Consider the following 17,854-nt stretch of genomic DNA (forward strand, 5'->3'; position numbering starts at 1 on the left):
CGGAAGGAAGTAAACCAAGCAAGCAAACGGGTCAAATGAGGATATCGATAATATCGGCCACCGTATTTTTGGACAGCAAAAAAAGGCTACGTTGGGAGTGCCAGTTAGCATACTAGCTAGGTTGAATCATTCCTTACTTCATGATTGCCTTGCGTGACTGTAATCAAAGTAAGTACATCTAATGTTGGATACATTTACTTTACTGTTAACCTGTGACCAAAGAGACAACAAGCGTAACTGTTGACGATCATTTCTTATGAACCCAGTTTGAGCCCAGCCCTACACAGGCACTAGCTAGCTAGCAAGCTACAGAAGCTACATGCTTGGCCTAGACTTAGCTAGTTAGCAAGACAACTTGTTTGCCAACGTCACAGCAGTGTCTACAGCCACACCGCCCGGTAGTAGTAGCTAGCTAACTAGTTACACACTTCAGTAAAGTTGTATTGCAATTTACTTGCTTATAGCAAGCAGCTGAACTATCCAGAGTTGCTAGCCAAGCTACTATTAGCCATATAGTTTTGCATAAAACATAATACACTGACCTGTATGGCCTATGCGATTTTATCGGTCTAATAAAGCGAATAGCTACCAGTAGGTAGCGACCAACTAGCTAGTTACACAGCTAGCTAGTTTTTTATCCAACTAACAGGTCTTAAACTACGTGTAGCCTATTCTACCGCAATCACTGCCATCTTGCACTGCTCTGTGAGGAAAAAATGCTCTGATGTCTGGGAACAAGTCTCCTCACTGCCATTACTTGAAATCGAATTTTCTTCCAAGGAATGTCTTTTAGCTGAAAATGATCTGCCTCTTCGTGATATTAAAAAGTCAGTTTGTCAATCAGGGAAGAATGATTGATTTGTATTGCAGCCACGATTATTTTTTTGATAAGACTCATGTCTTATAAACCGTTATGTCTTGTGTTGAGCATATGACGACGTGCTTCTTTCAGGATTTAGTTAGCCAGAAACAAACCCAGCTGAGGAAAATGAAGCTGAAAGAAATTCAGAGGACTGCCCACCAGTCATGGAGTCCTGCCTCTCACCATCCCATTTCTCTGGCCTTGGGTGCGTTGCCTTATCCTGGATAGAAATGGAGGGATATTATAATATCTTGCCAATAATACATTATTAAACACACAAATCTAATATGCTTAATTGTTTGTGTTCTTGTGTGTTAACATTTATCTCTGTGTCAATTTAGGCACGTCAGCACAACAGTTGGATGCCTCATTCAACACTACTGCTGCCCTAGAAATATTTGAGTTGGATTTTGCAGATCCCTCTCTGGCAATGAAACTCAAAGGATCCCTTCCTTCATCTAATAGGTGAGCAGCTCTAGAAGTGAACTGTTTGCTTTCTGAACCTATATTATTGTTATAAATTGCTTGTAATAATTTGGTCTAAGCCTTTGTCTTGCTTCACCAATTTCACTTTCTGTCTTTCACTTTTCTGTCTTTCATTTTTTTTGAAAAATGTATATATTCTATCATTTCTGTCTGTCTGTTTGTCCCCTAGATTACACAGTCTCATCTGGGTGGATTTTGAAACGGGAGAAGATGGGACAGGAGGAAGGCTCATTGGAGGCAGTGAGAATGGCACAGTAACAGTTTACAGCCCTGGGGCCATAGTAACCCCCGGAGCAGAAGCAGTGATAGGACAGTCTGACAAGCACACTGGCCCTGTCAGAGCACTAGACTTCAACCCTTTTCAGGTAAAGCTTGAAAGTCATTTTCTATGTTATTTTTTTTAATCAAAATGATATTTTATGTTAACTTTAATTGCGTTTTTCCCAGAGTAACCTTCTTGCATCGGGGGCAAATGATTCAGAGATTTATATCTGGGACCTAAATAACTTCAACAATCCAATGACACCGGGAACAAAGTCTCAGGTAATGTTGGTTAAATCATATAAAAACAAACATTGTATACACTGTTGGATTTAGATTTTGCCGTTTATACTTTAAATTTTTAACGTAACTTTGTTGTTCAAAAGCATAGTGCCTCACAAAAGTTATCTTGAACAGTTTTCTCTGTATATCCTTATATCCCTATGTAGCTATGTGAGGTAAGAATGAAAACTGCTGCTCCTATGTTATGTTTGGTGTGTGGTGTGTGTGTATAACCTGTGTGGGCTGAATAATATCCTTGGACATTTCTCTACCAAAATTAAACGGCTTTGTCAAAAAGTTATACTCAATGTTATGCTGATTGCACTTTCTAAATCCTTTAATAATGTTTAATCTAGTTTGAATATTTGGGGTGTGGCTTCTTTGGTATTTGTTCTTTTTTTTAATCAATACTAGTCATTTATAACAAGTTTGCATTTGCTGAATATTTCCTAACTAATATTAGTTTCCAATCAAATAAGAATCTGTTTTTGTGTATCAATGATGCTATGTTCATGAAAAAAAAATATATATATATATATATATATATAACATGTAATGCTACTGTACGCTTCCAGAATGTGTGTGTGTATATATATATATATATATATATATATATATATATATATATATATATATATATATATATATATATATATATATAAATTAATTCATTAATTTCTGGAAGCGTACAGTAGGGTTACATGTTATAACATTTACATTTATGCATTTAGCAGACACTTTTGTGCAAAGCGACTTCCAAGAGAGAGCTTTCCAAAAGTGCATACTTCACTGATCATAACAACAAGATAGCCCCAGACATTGCGGCCAGCCAAAACATGAAGCATACATTGTGAAAACCAAATAAGTCCCAAAGGGAAGAACCATAAGAGCATGTAGTTAAACAAGTTACGACTAAACAACACGAACCTCAAAAGTGCAAGAGTGTACCTGTGGAAAAAGCAAGCAACAATAATACATTTCACAGTGAGTACAATAATTTTAAGTCAGTTTCAACTAACCAACAAGAGCAACAAGTCTCTCCGGTGAGAGTCATTGTGATCCTGGAGGAAACTAACATTGGGTCCAGCCAATCATTCCTAAGTACCAATGTACTCCCGGAACAAGTGCGTCTTCAGCTTTTTCTTGAAGGTGGGGAGACAGTCAGTGTCTCTGATGGAGGTGGGGAGTTGATTCCACCATTGTGGAGAACAGACAGGAGAAGAGCTTGTGTTGGGACCGGGCACTCTTTAGTGGTGGGACCACCAAACGGTTGTCAGAAGAAGACCGTAGGTGGGGGTGTAAGGCTGGAGCATAGACTTGATGTAGTTGGGTGCGGTCCCGTTCACCGCTCGGAAGGTCAGTATCGGGGTCTTGAATCTGATACAGGCCGTGATGGGAAGCCAGTGGAGGGAGATGAGGAGCAGGTTAACATGGGAGCGTCTGGGTCGATTGAAGACCAATACGGGCTGCCGCGTTCTGAATCCTCTGGAGAGGGCGGGTTGCGCATGCTGGGAGACCGGCGAGCAATGAGTTGCAGTAGTCCAACTTTGAGAGGACAAGTGCTTGGACTAGCAGCTGGGTGGAATGCTCAGACAGGTATCTCCTGATCTTCCGGATGTTGTGGAGGGTGAATCTACACGACCGGGAGACCGCAGCAATGTGGTCATCCAGGCGGAGATGTCTGTGAGGCAGGCCTCGATCCTAGCTGAGATCCCCGGATCAGTCGGGAACAACGGTTGATGATGATTGGTCCAAGTGATGTGGTGTACAGGGAGAAGAAGAGGGATCCAAGGACGGACACCATTGGCGAGCTGGCGGGGGCCTGACACTTTGTCTCCCCAAGAGACCTGGTAGGATCTTCCCGACTGGTAGGATGAGATCCACTGAAGTGCAGTGCCAGGGATGCCCATCTCAGAAAGTCTGGCGAGCAGGATTTGATGGTTAACTGTATCAAATGCTGCAGAAAGGTCCAGCAGAATGATGACGGATGACCTCAAAGCAGCTCTGGCTGACTGGAGGGCAGTGGAGACTGACAGGAGGGCAGTTTCTGTGGTGACCAGTCTTGAAGTCCTTTGGTTGGGGTCAAGCAGGTTGTTCTGAGAAAGTTTGACAGTTGGTTAGATACAGCGCGTTCAATTGTTTTTGAAAAGAAGGGTAGCAGTGATACTGGTCTGTAGTTCTGGAGGACGGCTGGGTTAAGGGAGGGCTTTTTGAGTAGAGGGATAACTCTGGCCTGTTTGAAGGCAGAGGGGAAAGTGCCGGAAGTAAGAGAAGAGTTAAGGACATGGAGAAGAAAAGTTATGCTGGAGGGAGAGATGGTTTGAAAGAGAGGGGAGGGGACTGGATCAAGGGGACAGGAGGTGGGGGGTATAAGAATGTTTGTACAATTTCCTTTTTTATTTATTACACATTAGTTTAACTATTACTGTTTCCTTTCTCTCCCTTCTCAGCCTCCTGAAGATGTCAGTGTTGTGTCCTGGAATAGACAGGTTCAACACATCCTGGCCTCAGCCAACCCCAGTGGAAAAGCAGTTGTCTGGGACCTGAGGAAAAATGAGCCCATTATCAAGATCAGTGACCACAGTAACAGGGTGAGCAGGTGATGTTTGTTGCAACCGTTATATTGTTAGTTTTTCTCTTTTTTTGCATCTGGGCTTTGTGGCCTCCTCCCCGTTGTGTGCCTTGTTTCCACCATCTGCTTGGTCACTTTTCAACTATTCATCTCTGTCTGTGTTGTAGATGCACTGCTCAGGCATGCTCTGGCACCCAGAGGTGGCCACACAGTTGGTTCTGGCCTCTGAGGACGATCGGCTGCCAGTCATTCAGATGTGGGACCTTCGCTTCGCCACATCACCTCTCAAAGTCCTGGAGAACCACACAAGGTGAGAGCTTTTCACCCAACGGTCAAACTTCCATCTGTAGCTGTTTGTTGCGCAGTCCCGGGTGAACCTTTCTGTCAATTTCTATAGTTTAAGAAAGTTTCTCTCTATTCAGGGGAATTCTCTCCATATCCTGGAGCCAAGCTGACCCAGAGCTGCTGCTCAGTAGCGCTAAAGACAACCGGATCTTGTGCTGGAACCCTAACACTGGCGAAGTAGGTTACCATCACCAAAATCAAGCTTCCTCAATCTCGATCTGTTAACCCTGAGGCACCAATGCCATCTCTCCCCTAGGTCATTTATGAGTTGCCCACAACCAACCAGTGGTGCTTTGACGTGCAGTGGTGCCCCAGGAACCCAGCCCTGCTGTCTGCAGCCTCCTTCGACGGCAGGATCAGTGTCTACTCCGTGATGGGAGGAAGCCTGGAGGCTCAGCAGCAGAGCACCGCCCATATGGTGCCCTAGACACACACCGCACAATTCTGTTTGATGATAATCCTTCCGTATCCCTGTAATCGTAAATCCTAACCAAAGTCCAAACGACTAAATCCTGTATTGATGTAAATCCAGTGGTGTGTTTTATCGTTTGATGGGTGAACCAATTTGTCTGGATTTTTTGCGGATACAGAAACAATGGCCCACTCCAGTCTAAATCCTCCTCAGTTTGCACGGTGCTGATAGGCATTTTGTCCCTAGATCTCCTCCTCATTCGACACCATGGATCCCTTTGGGACCGGACAGGCTCTGCCCCCTCTGCAGGTCCCACAGCCTGCAACCCAGACCACCATCGTTCCCCCGCTGAAGAAGCCCCCAAAGTGGGTGCGCAGGCCTGTGGGGGCTTCATTTGCTGTGAGTCCTATTCATTTATGTATGTTTTATATAGAAGGGGGAAAAACAATGTAGTGTTTCGTTGAACGACAGAACATGTTTAAAAACATTGGTATCTCTGTGTGCAGTTTGGTGGGAAGCTCATTACCTTCGACAGCGCCAAGCCTCCTCAGGTCCAGAGTCCTCAGGTCCTCCCCAGGCAGGTGTTCGTCAGCCAGGTCACCACAGAGACAGAGTTCCTGCAGCGCTCCCGGGAGCTCCAGGTGGCGCTGCAGTCTGGATCCTTCTCCAGCTATTGCCAGGCTAAGATCCACAGCACCGCCTCCGACTCTGATAAAGACTTGTGGAAATTCCTCCTGGTATGACTCATATAAAAATATATATGTGAACCTGTCTGTGCTGTTATTGCTCCAGAGTAAGTGTATATACTTGTTAAATGTCCCCAGGTGAACTTTGAAGACGAGGCACGGGTTAAGTTTCTGAGACTTTTGGGTTTCAGCAAGGATGAGTTGGACAGAAAGGTAATTGTCTGATTTTACTTGAGAAGGCGAGATACTTCTCCACCATAAACATAATTTTAATTTGATTTACCTTCACGCTTGTTTCTCCAGATTTCAACCTGCTTGGGAAAGAGCCTGCAGCCGAATGGCCACGGTGTGGATGCCAGTGACCTGGCTGAGAAGATGCAGCAACTCTCTGCGCAGGTTTGAAACGGACCAATCTTTTCTCATGTCCTAACGGTGTCCCAAGAACTAAAGCAGTAGAAAATGAACATTTCTTTTTCTACAGAGGTCAGATGAGACCAGTGGTGCCGGCAGTGGCAGCATGACCTCCGGTTCAGCTTCCCCTTCTGACTTCTTTAGTCAGATACCACAGAAGAAAACAGTCTTCCAAATCCCTGTTTCAGCCGGTGAATTTAAACCACCCATTCAGTACACGCACACATCAACATTTTATTGTTAGCTGTCACATTTAATCTCTTCTACAATATTTGAAATGTTAAGGCTAACAACTTCACCTGTGTGTTTTGTGTTGCCATAACTCAGACACGGACGGGCTGATCAGCCAGGCTCTTCTGGTGGGGAACTTTGCAGGAGCTGTTGATCTGTGTCTTAACGACGGTCGCTATGCAGAAGCCATCCTGCTCGCCATTAGTGGAGGAGAAGATCTGCTCAAGAAAACCCAGCAGAGATATTTGGACAAGCAGAGGAGCAGTATCTCAATGGCACGTCAGATCTCTAGATCATTCAGTGTTATTCTGTGACAGGGACTTCCCTTCAGGCCAAAGTAGTGGATGGTCAAGTGTAATATGGTGTTCCTGTGACAGAACTTCATTCCAGGCCATATTAGTCGATTGTCATACGTTTACAGGTCTGATCATTTGGACGTGCTCAAGTTTTTGGAACAGTCTTGAAACAACACGTCATTGAATGTGACTTTTTTTCTCCTCAGCTGATCTCGTCGGTGGTGACCCAGAACTGGGCTGACATTGTCCATAGCTGTGATCTGGACAACTGGAAAGAGGCCCTTGCCGCTCTCCTAACTTACGCTCACCCCGAAGAGTTTGCCCGTCTTTGTGGTAAGAGACACCAATGACTGTAACAAAGAGTGCCCATCCATGACGAGAATTTATTTACGTGTGGTGGGAAAAAAAAGAATGGTCTCTCCTGTGTGCTGGTAGACACGCTTGGAGTACGTCTGGAAGCTCAGGGGACGGAGAAACACCGGCTGCAAGCCTGTCTGTGCTACATCTGCTCTGGAAACATTGAGAAGTTAGTGGAGTGCTGGGTCATGCAGAGAGACTGCTCCTCTCCCCTCGTCTTGGAGGTATGGGAACTTGTCCCAAAGTGTAATTGGCTCGTCTGCGTATACGCAGAGGAAAGTGGACGTATTGCAAACTGCAAAAGAAATCTGAATTCCGTGTGTCCAAATGTCTGATCATTCTATAATTATCAGAAGTGGAAGCGGAAGTGGGGCATCTCCCTTTGCGGACATTTAGGATGTTAACTCCTGGTTTTGTTGGGTCCTTTGATTGACAGGATCTCGTGGAGAAGGTGATGATCTTGCGCAAGTCCATCGAGCTCCTGCGGAACAGCGAGGTAGCGGTGAAGAGCCCGGTCCTGGCCGACAAGCTCACTCAGTACGCCGGCCTCCTGGCCTCGCAAGGCAGCCTGGCCACCGCCATGTCCTACCTGCCAGAGAGCCCCGACCAGGTAGGCAGCCGACACGCAGCGTCCTGTAGGAGGAAGGAACACACTTTTGTCTGAAGTCTTATTCAGACAAGAAGTTATTTCCCATGCATTTCAAGAAGGGTGGCAAGGACTTTTGACTTTTGCTCCTTTTTCACTTTCCTACAGTTTTATTTTTTTCTTCTTCTCCTGTATGTTCGAAGATGTTTTTATGCTGGTTTGTGCCGCCCCCTACAGGCAGGAATCATGATGATGAGAGATCGGCTGTTCCATGCCCAGGGCGAGGCGGCCGTTGGTCCCCGGCCGCCTGTCCCCTACAACAGAGTCAACATGGGAGCGACCAAGCCTTCTGCTGCTTCCCCCCGCAACCACAAGCACAGGAAGCCCCGAGCACGGTAACTTCAGTTACCACCCAAGTTCAGTTTCGTCATTCAAAATCATTGAATGGAAACCTACTCTGGTCACTTCCTTACAAACACGTAGAACACATCTGTTGCCCCCCCCCCCCCCCCCCCCCCCCCCCCCCCGTACTTAAATCTTTTAAGGATGATGGGAATGTTTTGTCATGTCCTCCACTGCAGGGAGGCAGCCAGCCCCACAGTTCAAATGTTTTTTCCCCGCAAGTTGCCGTGGCAAACACCGGGCTACCTCCCTCCCAGATGGGGTTGCCCCCCTCCTCTCACGTCCTGCCCCCCGGTGGGCCCCGGTCGGGCCTGCGACCCGCCTACCCCCAGCATCCTTCCACCGCTCCAGGTGGGACATTACACATGTCTGAAAATGACTGACAGTTAACCATTCTACAAATATATCTTCTAATGCTGTTTGTGTTTGCTCTGACCCCACTCAGGCTTCCCTCCTCAACAGTCATTCCAGCCACAGCCCCTGTCAAGCAGTGGACCCTCCATCTTCTCCCCTTCAGGCCCTCAGATGCCGGGGGCCAGCCTGTCCGGACCCCCTCTACCCCAACTATCCTCCCCAGCCCCCGGGGGGCTCTCCACCATGCCCCCCTCCTCGCTCCCTTCCAGACCCATGCCACCTGGCCCACAGCCTAGAGGCCATGTGCCCATGTTTCCGGGGGCCCCTCACAACCAGCCCCATCCACCTCCAACTGGCAGCTTGTATCAGCCCATGGGGCTAGGGTACCCCCCAGGTGGCCCCGGAACTCCAGCCACCAAGTCATTCTCTGCCCCGTCGGTACCCCCTCCTCCCACAGGTATAGAGATTCAGATCAGCAGAGTTATCAGTGTTCCTCACAATCATGCTCATACCATCAATCACATCTCTTTGTGTGCTGGTCAGAAAGATGGAGATGATGTTCACGCTCCTATTCAGCTGTCCCCTTGTTTGACTTTTCAGGCTTCTTTCCTTGGCTGAATTCCCATTTTGACGATGAAGGTGACAGTGACAGGGCTAGGTTTGAACATGGCTTAAAGTGTGTACCGCAAACATAGGTAGAAGTGTTTGCTTGGTTCGCTCCACATGCTTGAGGGACATGTAGTGCATTAAAAACTGATGTAGGATAGTAAACCCTGGGTCTGAGCATTTTGAGTTTAATTAATTCATGCTGAGATTAGTCAATTACCTGTTGATTAAAGGCAGGGTTGTTTGCACTTTGTCATATTTGCTGACCTAAACTTCACTGCCTGATAGCAATCAATAAATCTAAAGGTTTAAGAGTAAAATGAAATTAATCCGATATCTGCAGGCATGGCAGGACTGTAATAGACACGACCAATCATTAAGTTCAGAGCGGCCTTATGATTGGACGGCATTCGAAACGAATGCAATGATTAGACGAGCTACTCGTTTGTGTACCTACTTCCGGGCAGTAGTCAGGCAGTGCGTTCATGTGTTTTGGAGGAGTGGCTTTGAAGGGGGGATAGCTTTCGCTCAAACTCGAGCGAACAATGTTCCTCGATCCTGCTTTTAATCAATCTTTAAATTGGCAGAGGCAGAAACGACAATCGACACAAAGCATGGTGTGACCGCTATGTTTGAAGGACAAAGACTATAGATTTCAAATGCTTTCATTAAATAAGAGCTTTTCGGGACCATCTAGCTTGGGTTATCCCTGTTATTTGTTGCAACAGTCTACATCAGCTTCTTATATGTTTTGTTGTATATGTAGTGTTCCTTAAAACTAACCTTACCTCAAAGAGATTGTGTTTCTGTGACTGAAGTTTTGACTGCTTTAAAGCCCACCAGAAGAGATCTCTCACAGCCAGGGTGCTCAACCTCTTATCACGTTCTCCCTCAGGATCTCAGGATGGCTGGAATGATCCGCCTGCAGTCCGTGGTGCTCCAAGGAAGAAGAAGGTACCCTTTTAGAACCCTTGTTTCTGTTCTCTACTTGGAGATTGTTCCTTCCAAGTGTACTTCAGAATATGTCTGTGGTGACATTGAGGTGTTGACCTTAGAAGGCCCCTGCAGTCCAGATGCAAGATGGCCTGCACACCATGTTAACCCTTCATGGCTACACTAAGCACTGTTCGGCCTCATGTATTAGCTGGATATGGTTTAGAATTTCAGTTCTGAATGCCTGTAGTCAAACATGCTTGGACAAGCTGTGAAGATCTCTGGTGACGCCCAACTGGGGAAACGTGTTATCACATACAGGTTCCTGATAACTACACTCCTCCCGCCCCCATCACAGCCCCTGTGATGGGCTTCCCAATGGAGGCCACCCAACCCCACGAGGGCCCCCAGGTCACACCAGGAGCCCCCCAGGAGCCCAACGTGCAGGTCAATACCACATTCTACCATTGTGGTTGCTTGCTCCATTAGGACGTTGTGTTCCACACGTAGACATTTAGATTGATGTTTCAGACTCTTTTTTTTTTCCCCTCAGCTTCTCCAACAGCTGCCAGCAGAGAGGGTTGAGCAAAGGGAGATCCCGGCTGAGCACATGGTCCTCAAAAGCACCTTTGACAGCCTTGTACAACGCTGCCAACTAGCTGCTGGAGACCCAGTACGTCTGACAACCACACACATACACACCCACACTCCTTTTTGTAGCCTTTCTCAATGGGCACCACACAGTTATCACACCAGCACTCGTTTAATTTTTACTTGAATTAAAACGTTTACTTTTGAACATTTTCAGCAAACGAAAAGAAAACTTGAAGACGCGTCCAAACGCCTTGGTTATCTCTACGACAAACTAAGAGAACAAACGGTAGGGGCACTTTACCGATGTGTATCTTGTTCTATTCATTGGTGCCACTGATCCTGAACTGTCCGACGTTTGATCTAAAGGATGTCAAATGAGATTTCAAGTGTTTTGAGTCATGTTTAATTAAAACCTGCATGTTGTCTCCACCCCCATGTAGCTCTCTCACAATATCCTTGGTGGGTTACACGAGATTAGCCGCTGTGTGGCCAGCCAAAACTACCAGCGCGGCCTGGAGGTTCACACCCAAGTGGTCAGCAGCAGCAACTTCAGCGATATCTCCGCCTTCATGCCCATCCTCAAAGTGGTCATGACCATAGCCATCAAGCTGGGGGTCTGACCCGATGACAAACACAGCCCGACTTCAGTGTTATGGATCCTGTTATATAAATAGATATTTATTTCTTATTAAGCCTAACTCCATGCGCTTTGACATTGACTTTATAAGCGATTTAGTGGTTGTTCACTGTTTAACCTATGTCTGGGAAGGCTTCGGATTGTCTTATTAGGATGTCTTATTAAAGTTCTGATTCAGTGATTGGGAGGGAGCGTATTGTTTTTTTGAATATGTAGTGGAAGACTTTGCGGAACGAGTTGTTACATTCTCTCCTTTATGGTTGGATGAAGAAGGAATTTGAAAGAGACATATTTTTCCATCTCTGCGGTACAATAGAAATTGCCTAATATGTCCAACTGAAGGTGCCATTACCTGGGTTGTTGGGCCAAAGCACGGCTACTGAATGTATTTAATTGAATTGTGTGAAATTGCTGGATTTTTTTAAATGATCAATCATAAATAGTGCTGCCGTTGACGATTGAGGTATTGTTTGAGTTCTATTTGTTTTCTGTTAGTTTGCACCCTCTTTGATGTGCGTGTTAGCGGATGGATTTTACACCTGTCATTCAATACTGATAAAGATGGGAAATCCCCACATGACTAAGGATAAATAACTAAGGATAAATAAAAACTTTTTGTAATAATCTCAACTATTTGGGAGATTTGCAAATTGTGTCGAATTTTTGCTAGTTATGTTGTTATTCTGCACTCCCAGTTATATTGTTTAATTTACAGCTAAAATCCCAGATTTTTCTAAATTTACCACTCTTTATCTCATTTACTGTAGAAATGTGATTTCCGTTTCCACAATTTGGCGTGTGAATGTGTTCTTATCAAAGCTGGTTCCTCCTTTTTTGTTAACTTGTAAAAGTGTCCAGTAATGAATGTTGTACTTCATTTCATAGTCTAGATGATTCTGTGCTACACATTTTCCATGATGAGTCCAAAAGTAATACTTTTTGGTGGAGTATGGAATTGAGTTGTGAGAAAGTATGTGGTCTTAAGCTTGTATGAATTCATTTTTCTCTAGTGGGAGACCAGTCAGATGTAGGCCAGTGGCTTACTGTGCTACTGCCCAGTGCAAGGATGCATCATATGGCAGCAGAAGGCATTAAAGTGCCTCAGTAATCACTTGTTGACAAATATTTATACAATCCTTGTTGCTTACATTATGATTTACTGCTGTATCTAATTTTTCAAATAAAACCTGTATCAAGGCTTATGTTGACATTTATTTTATTAAATGAATTAAGCAAACACTGGCCTATTGGCCTATTCATTTGGTGATAGAAAACTTTTCCATGCATACTCAACCATAAAGGGGTTAATCTAGTGTACAACTAAAGGCACTCAAAATTCTCAATGGAGTATTCAGTCTAGACTTGACATGCTTGCGTAAATGAACATGGTGTCATGTTTTCACGTTTGAGTTACTCTAAATGATTGGACGAGGGGAATCAGCTGCTGAGTAAATGCACGTCATTGGTTCTATAGAGTCAGACGATGTAGGCAGTTGTGGTGGAGGAAACATTTTTGATCTTTAGTAACCTTGCAGGGTGACGCCACTTCACCAAACAAAATGACAATAATGAATACATCTGTTCAGTCAGTTTAGTAAATCTGTAGTCAGTTTCCTCCTAAATGCTAAAGCACACATTTGACATGTAGTGCATTTTTACTTGCCTTTCCTTAGATTAATAAGAGTATACAAACTTGGGTACCCAGTTGGGAAAGGATATTCTATGACTTATCTGAATATTAGTGTTCTGCCAAAGTTCTCATTATTCATTTAGCAATAGTCAAGAACTGAAACACAAACATTGGCTATTTTAGTGCATCTGACTTTTTGTTTAGAGTTTTAACTATTCAAATCAGAACAGAAACTAGTCTAGACAAGTTTCAGCAACAAATATATTTATTACAAGTTCATTGAAAATATCTCTGAATTTCACTTCAGAAAATATTTAATATTTGACATATATCAGAACAGAAGAATGGCCTTTTACCCCCCACAACTTGACAAAACAAATACTGTTTTGGACAGTTGAAAACAATAAGGGAAATATATGCATGGCTTGTGGTATTGTGGCCAAATTTGGGGTATTTTTGTTCAATAAAGCACTTTAAGATGCTGTAGACATGTAAAGTGTCCACATGCTTTCTCATAACCTTGACTGCATCTCTCATTAACATTTAGTTGAAAATGGGGCAGGTACATATCTAAATAAAGGATAATCTGGCATTCAATGAATTTTCATTGGTCTTTCCTAATTCTTTTCATATATTGATGGTACTCTGTTACAGAATCAGGAATGGATGCAAGTCATAAGGCATTGGGTAGTTGTATCCTGACTTAATCGGGTGTTTGTTCATCCTTAGACAAGTAGAAGACTTCTTAGTCTACTTTAATGGCCCGTCCACAGAATGTGCAAGATCAGTAATAAGTTCCAAAATGCAAGGATTTGTTTTTTAAATAAACCACAAATACTAAATGAACACAAACACAGAGAATACATTTCAATTAACATACAACCAGAATTTACCTTGAACAATTTTGATAAATGTACTGTGAAACAACTCAATGCTTTATGGCATAATGTGGTCTTCTCCATGCTGTAACTATATTTTTAAGAAAATAACAAATTAGCAGTGAGAGAGAAAAGCCAAAATTGTCATGAAAAATGACAAAGGCCACACCGAATAACCTGTACAATTTTGCAAATGAGAAAAGCAAAATTTAAATGGTTGATGACAAGGCTGTACACAAAAGGTACAACCATTGGCACATTCTGGAAACATCACCAAAAAACAAGAAATCAATCACATTTCCATGCTATGTGTAAAGGTATGGAAGAAATACACCAAATGGCAGTTTACATACTTTGAGACAATAGTTTACTCTTGATACATAGTAACTTTGGCTGATTAAATTCCTTAACAGAAAGATTACTTATTTTTTTAAACGTTGTTTTTTGTTCTCCAGTGCCTGTACGCTGTGGGGGGAAAAGCACGGCAATTATCTCATTGAATGCCCCCTTGTTACATAGAATTGAAGTATTTCCCATTTAAATAGGTCTAAGTAAATTACTGATGCAAGAGCACATACCATACCTTAGATTTACTAACATTTTGCCATTTACCCAAATCTAACTGGACCAGTTACAGATTATCCTAGGTTTAAAGACTTGTTAAGTATTTAGGAATATACTTTTTAAGTCTCTGTTCTTTCCCGTTTGTATCTCACCACACCCTTTTTTTGTCACTTTCATATAGTAATTCAGTCATTTTGGCAGTTTACGTACTAAAACGCCCTCTATAGTTACAACCACAAAGAGAACATGTTTACTGTTAACACTTTGCTGTAAACTGTAACAATGTTGAAGAAAAACAAAGGCATTCGCATTGAAATAGATACCATACAATATATCCAATTAAATGGAAGATGGTTTAGATGTTTCAGTGCTGTTCTTTATTAATAATAAACAACCAATGACCACTGATAACAGTAAATAAGTAACTATTTCTTTCACTGCAGTCCTAAAGACATGAACATTTGTCCAATTGTTGCCTTTACCGCATTGGGGCACTATTGACATTTGAGCTATTTCATTTCATGAGACCATGATCCAACCAGTAGAGAAAAGCTGGAGCGATTACTACACTAGGCGCTTCGGAAAAAAAGATGTGACTACCTTCCGGGCCCATTCATATGACTGCAGCTAAAAAGAACCAAAAAGTTAAAACGGTCCAAGTCCCCTCAGAGGCTAACATTCAACTTTAGAACTATGAAAATGTATAGCTCAAAAAGGAGTGCGCCGCCGTGACTAGCTACATGATAGAAAAAGCTCCTCTTAAATTACACTGTATATGTGTCATTGGTTTGATCCTGTTTTTCAATTTCACAGCAGTTCTCTTAGCCATTCCTATTGCTTCCGTCACCCGTGCGCTGGACTCGGGCCGACACCACTTCCTTGGACACCTTCTTGCATTCCTTGGCCAGGCCCAGGAAACACATGAAGTCGATGAAACAAGTGGTAAGGTTTAACTTGCAACCAAACTCACTTGTTGCATAGTCATACGGGAACGTGTGATGATAGTTATGAAATCCTTCACCTGGAGAGTAGGAGAAAGTTGTTTTATCTGTCCAAAGTGACAGAAAAAGACAAGGAACAAGTGAATTACATGTCTTTTTTTTTTTTTACATACCTATGGCACTGAAAGTGACAAACTTGTTCTCTCTGGGGTTGATGTTGTGGTCGTAGGGCCTGTTCCCCCACAGGTGAGCAGCACTGTTGACTAGCCAGGTGGCGTTGAGCACCAAGGTGTACCTCAACAAAGCAGGGATGAAGTACCCCACCCAGAGGGTCTCCCCCCACAGGTACCAAGGCACAAACATGGGGATGAAGAAGCACATGAGTAGCACAGACAGCTTGTAGTACCTACAGGGGGCAATAAAGACAAGTCTCATCAGTATCATTCCACTATGGGAAAGTCCAGTCATTTGCATTGTAAAACAGCAACATTGTTTTGTCACTTTTTTTCTTTCTTTTTTTCAAACAGGATTGAAACAGGTAAACTGAAGTCTGAAACAGGCATCCTCAGTTTGAGGCCAACGTTAGAAATGGGGTGAAGAAAGCTTTAGACCAGGAGTACATACTTCCTTTGAAACATTACAACTTTGTCAGCCTTCAGGTCGCTGAGCTCCAACTTGCGCCCTTTTTCAATGACGTCCGGGTGTTTCCGCACCAGGAGCCAACCAATGTGAGAAAAGAAGAAGCCTCGGATGGCATTGTGGGGATCCGCATCTGTCTCCGAATATTTGTGGTGAACTCTGTGGTCTCGAGCCCACTCATAAATATCATTCTGTTGAAACAGGACAAAATATCTCAGAACCTCAACATGTTTCACCACTGTTATTCTTCTTTCATCTTGTGTTTGACTAAAGTAATCTGAATGTTTGCTTACCTGAAAGGACATTGAGTTAGCAGTGGCGAGGAAGATTCTTAAAGGTAGTGAAGCCTTGTAGGACCTGTGACTCCATAGTCGATGAGCACCTGCAGTTACTCCTAAAGCACTTACTATAAAGCAAAAGAAAGCTGTGGAAGGGAGAAACCAAACAATCGTTACATTTGTTTCCATTACAAGTCCATTTCATGCATGTTACAAATAATTACATAACAAAGAAATAGCTTTAGATAACAAAGGCATACTGCATCTTTAAAGTGCATCATATACAACAGGTTTTGTATTTAATTATTACCACATAGCAACTACTGCCAATTTTACGACATCTAACCTAGTTACAACAGCAGGTTCTAGAAAACCAGGGTGGAGACTAGAAAAAGTCAGAGATGGCAACCATATCATTCACCAGCAGGGGAGGAAAGTAAGTAGGCACAAGGCAGCAGCCTCCAGCATGGCAACAAATGACATACAGCTGTGCCCCTCCATGGTGAAATTAAACTACGCCATAAAAAATAAATGCCATTTTAAACTCCTTTCCTTATCGTACTTTCATGTCATTTTAAATCGTTTAATAAGTTATTCTATACTTACACCAAACCAAGGTCAACGGCGATGCTGATGGAATAAGGAAACCACCATAGAGAGCACCTATGTGCAACAAAGTCATTAATATGACATTTTTCCAAACGATTCTCGTCGGGGGTTTAGGGCCTTCTTTTTCTTTGTAAGTGTCGTCAAAAGTATCGTCCCTCGTTTTCAGATTTTCTGAGGGAGCATCTCCTTTCCTCTGTCTGGCTCCTGGGTTCTCTAACTCAGTCTCAGTCATTCTCGTTGTGAATGTGCAAAGATTATCTGAAAAATGCATTAAGTCATTCATTCTCCATAGCAACTCAGAATGAAGAAAACATTAACAAATATGCACGCACGTGATTATTTATGTTGACTGCATTTCACTGTACTTCATTGCATTCGCTGGCCATCTTATTTCCTAGGCATGGTATGGCTACGCCATGAAAACGTCGGTATTGCTATTAGCTAACTCGCTTAACCCCATTCAACGCAACCTCGCTAGCAAACCCCAGCTGGAGGATGCTGAAAGCTGGCGCAGTACACTATCTATGGCCTACTTTTCTTAATTTAGAATAAATAGCTAATATACTTACCAAGATGCGGACTGAATACCCGCGGAGACGAATGAGACCAAATATAAATAAACTGTCAACAAAACTAGGCTTTGTCGGTCACTATCCTACTTGCAGCGTTCTTGCAGATGCAGTTCACCATTGACAGGGACACCATTCGCATTTAATGTCTCCAGAAGTAAATGGTTCGAAACGAGAGCATTTGAAGGCCTTTTATTGGACGAGATGTTTGATACCACCTTACTCATGACATCTCATTGGCCATCCTACTATCTGCTGTTTTGTTCGTGACATAATTCATTTAGCAATTTTTGTTCGTGCCATACGCACATTTTCCATGCGTAGGCTAATTGCATAATAAATATTAAAGATCTAAAAAAATGTAAAGTGTGTGACCGGGAATGAAAATGACAAATGAAAATGTTAAGTTTCCATTCGTTTAAAAATAGTTCAG

The 17,854-nt window shown here is 43.2% G+C and overlaps 2 protein-coding genes across 2 annotated transcripts; one reads left to right on the forward strand and one right to left on the reverse strand.

The window, feature by feature from the left end:
- The first annotated feature begins 13 nt into the window (after nt 1-13).
- On the forward strand, nt 14-12,513 carry sec31b (SEC31 homolog B, COPII coat complex component). The gene is given in 28 exon segments (XM_084670187.1): nt 14-168; nt 953-1,067; nt 1,204-1,327; nt 1,518-1,713; nt 1,796-1,891; nt 4,342-4,482; nt 4,631-4,773; nt 4,886-4,985; nt 5,065-5,226; nt 5,467-5,619; nt 5,727-5,957; nt 6,045-6,119; nt 6,210-6,302; nt 6,388-6,508; nt 6,645-6,823; nt 7,051-7,177; nt 7,280-7,425; nt 7,638-7,811; nt 8,025-8,145; nt 8,148-8,213; nt 8,373-8,540; nt 8,635-9,000; nt 9,144-9,182; nt 10,045-10,103; nt 10,404-10,529; nt 10,636-10,755; nt 10,891-10,962; nt 11,117-12,513. Coding segments are annotated over 27 exon segments (3,657 nt in total). The 5' UTR covers nt 14-168; nt 953-988; the 3' UTR covers nt 11,297-12,513.
- A 2,226-nt stretch (nt 12,514-14,739) lies between these two features.
- scd (stearoyl-CoA desaturase (delta-9-desaturase)) lies at nt 14,740-17,587 on the reverse strand. Its single transcript, XM_084670220.1, has 6 exons — nt 17,422-17,587; nt 16,850-17,110; nt 16,259-16,389; nt 15,951-16,156; nt 15,500-15,732; nt 14,740-15,406 (listed from the first exon to the last, which is right to left on the reverse strand). Exons 2-6 carry the CDS (start codon nt 17,082-17,084, stop codon nt 15,207-15,209), a joined length of 1,005 nt encoding a protein of 334 aa, XP_084526346.1. The 5' UTR covers nt 17,085-17,110; nt 17,422-17,587; the 3' UTR covers nt 14,740-15,206.
- Nucleotides 17,588-17,854: the final 267 nt, after the last annotated feature.

This window comes from Hypomesus nipponensis, chromosome 13, assembly GCF_054491055.1.
Source record: "Hypomesus nipponensis isolate SF chromosome 13, ASM5449105v1, whole genome shotgun sequence".
Classification (NCBI taxonomy): domain Eukaryota; kingdom Metazoa; phylum Chordata; class Actinopteri; order Osmeriformes; family Osmeridae; genus Hypomesus; species Hypomesus nipponensis.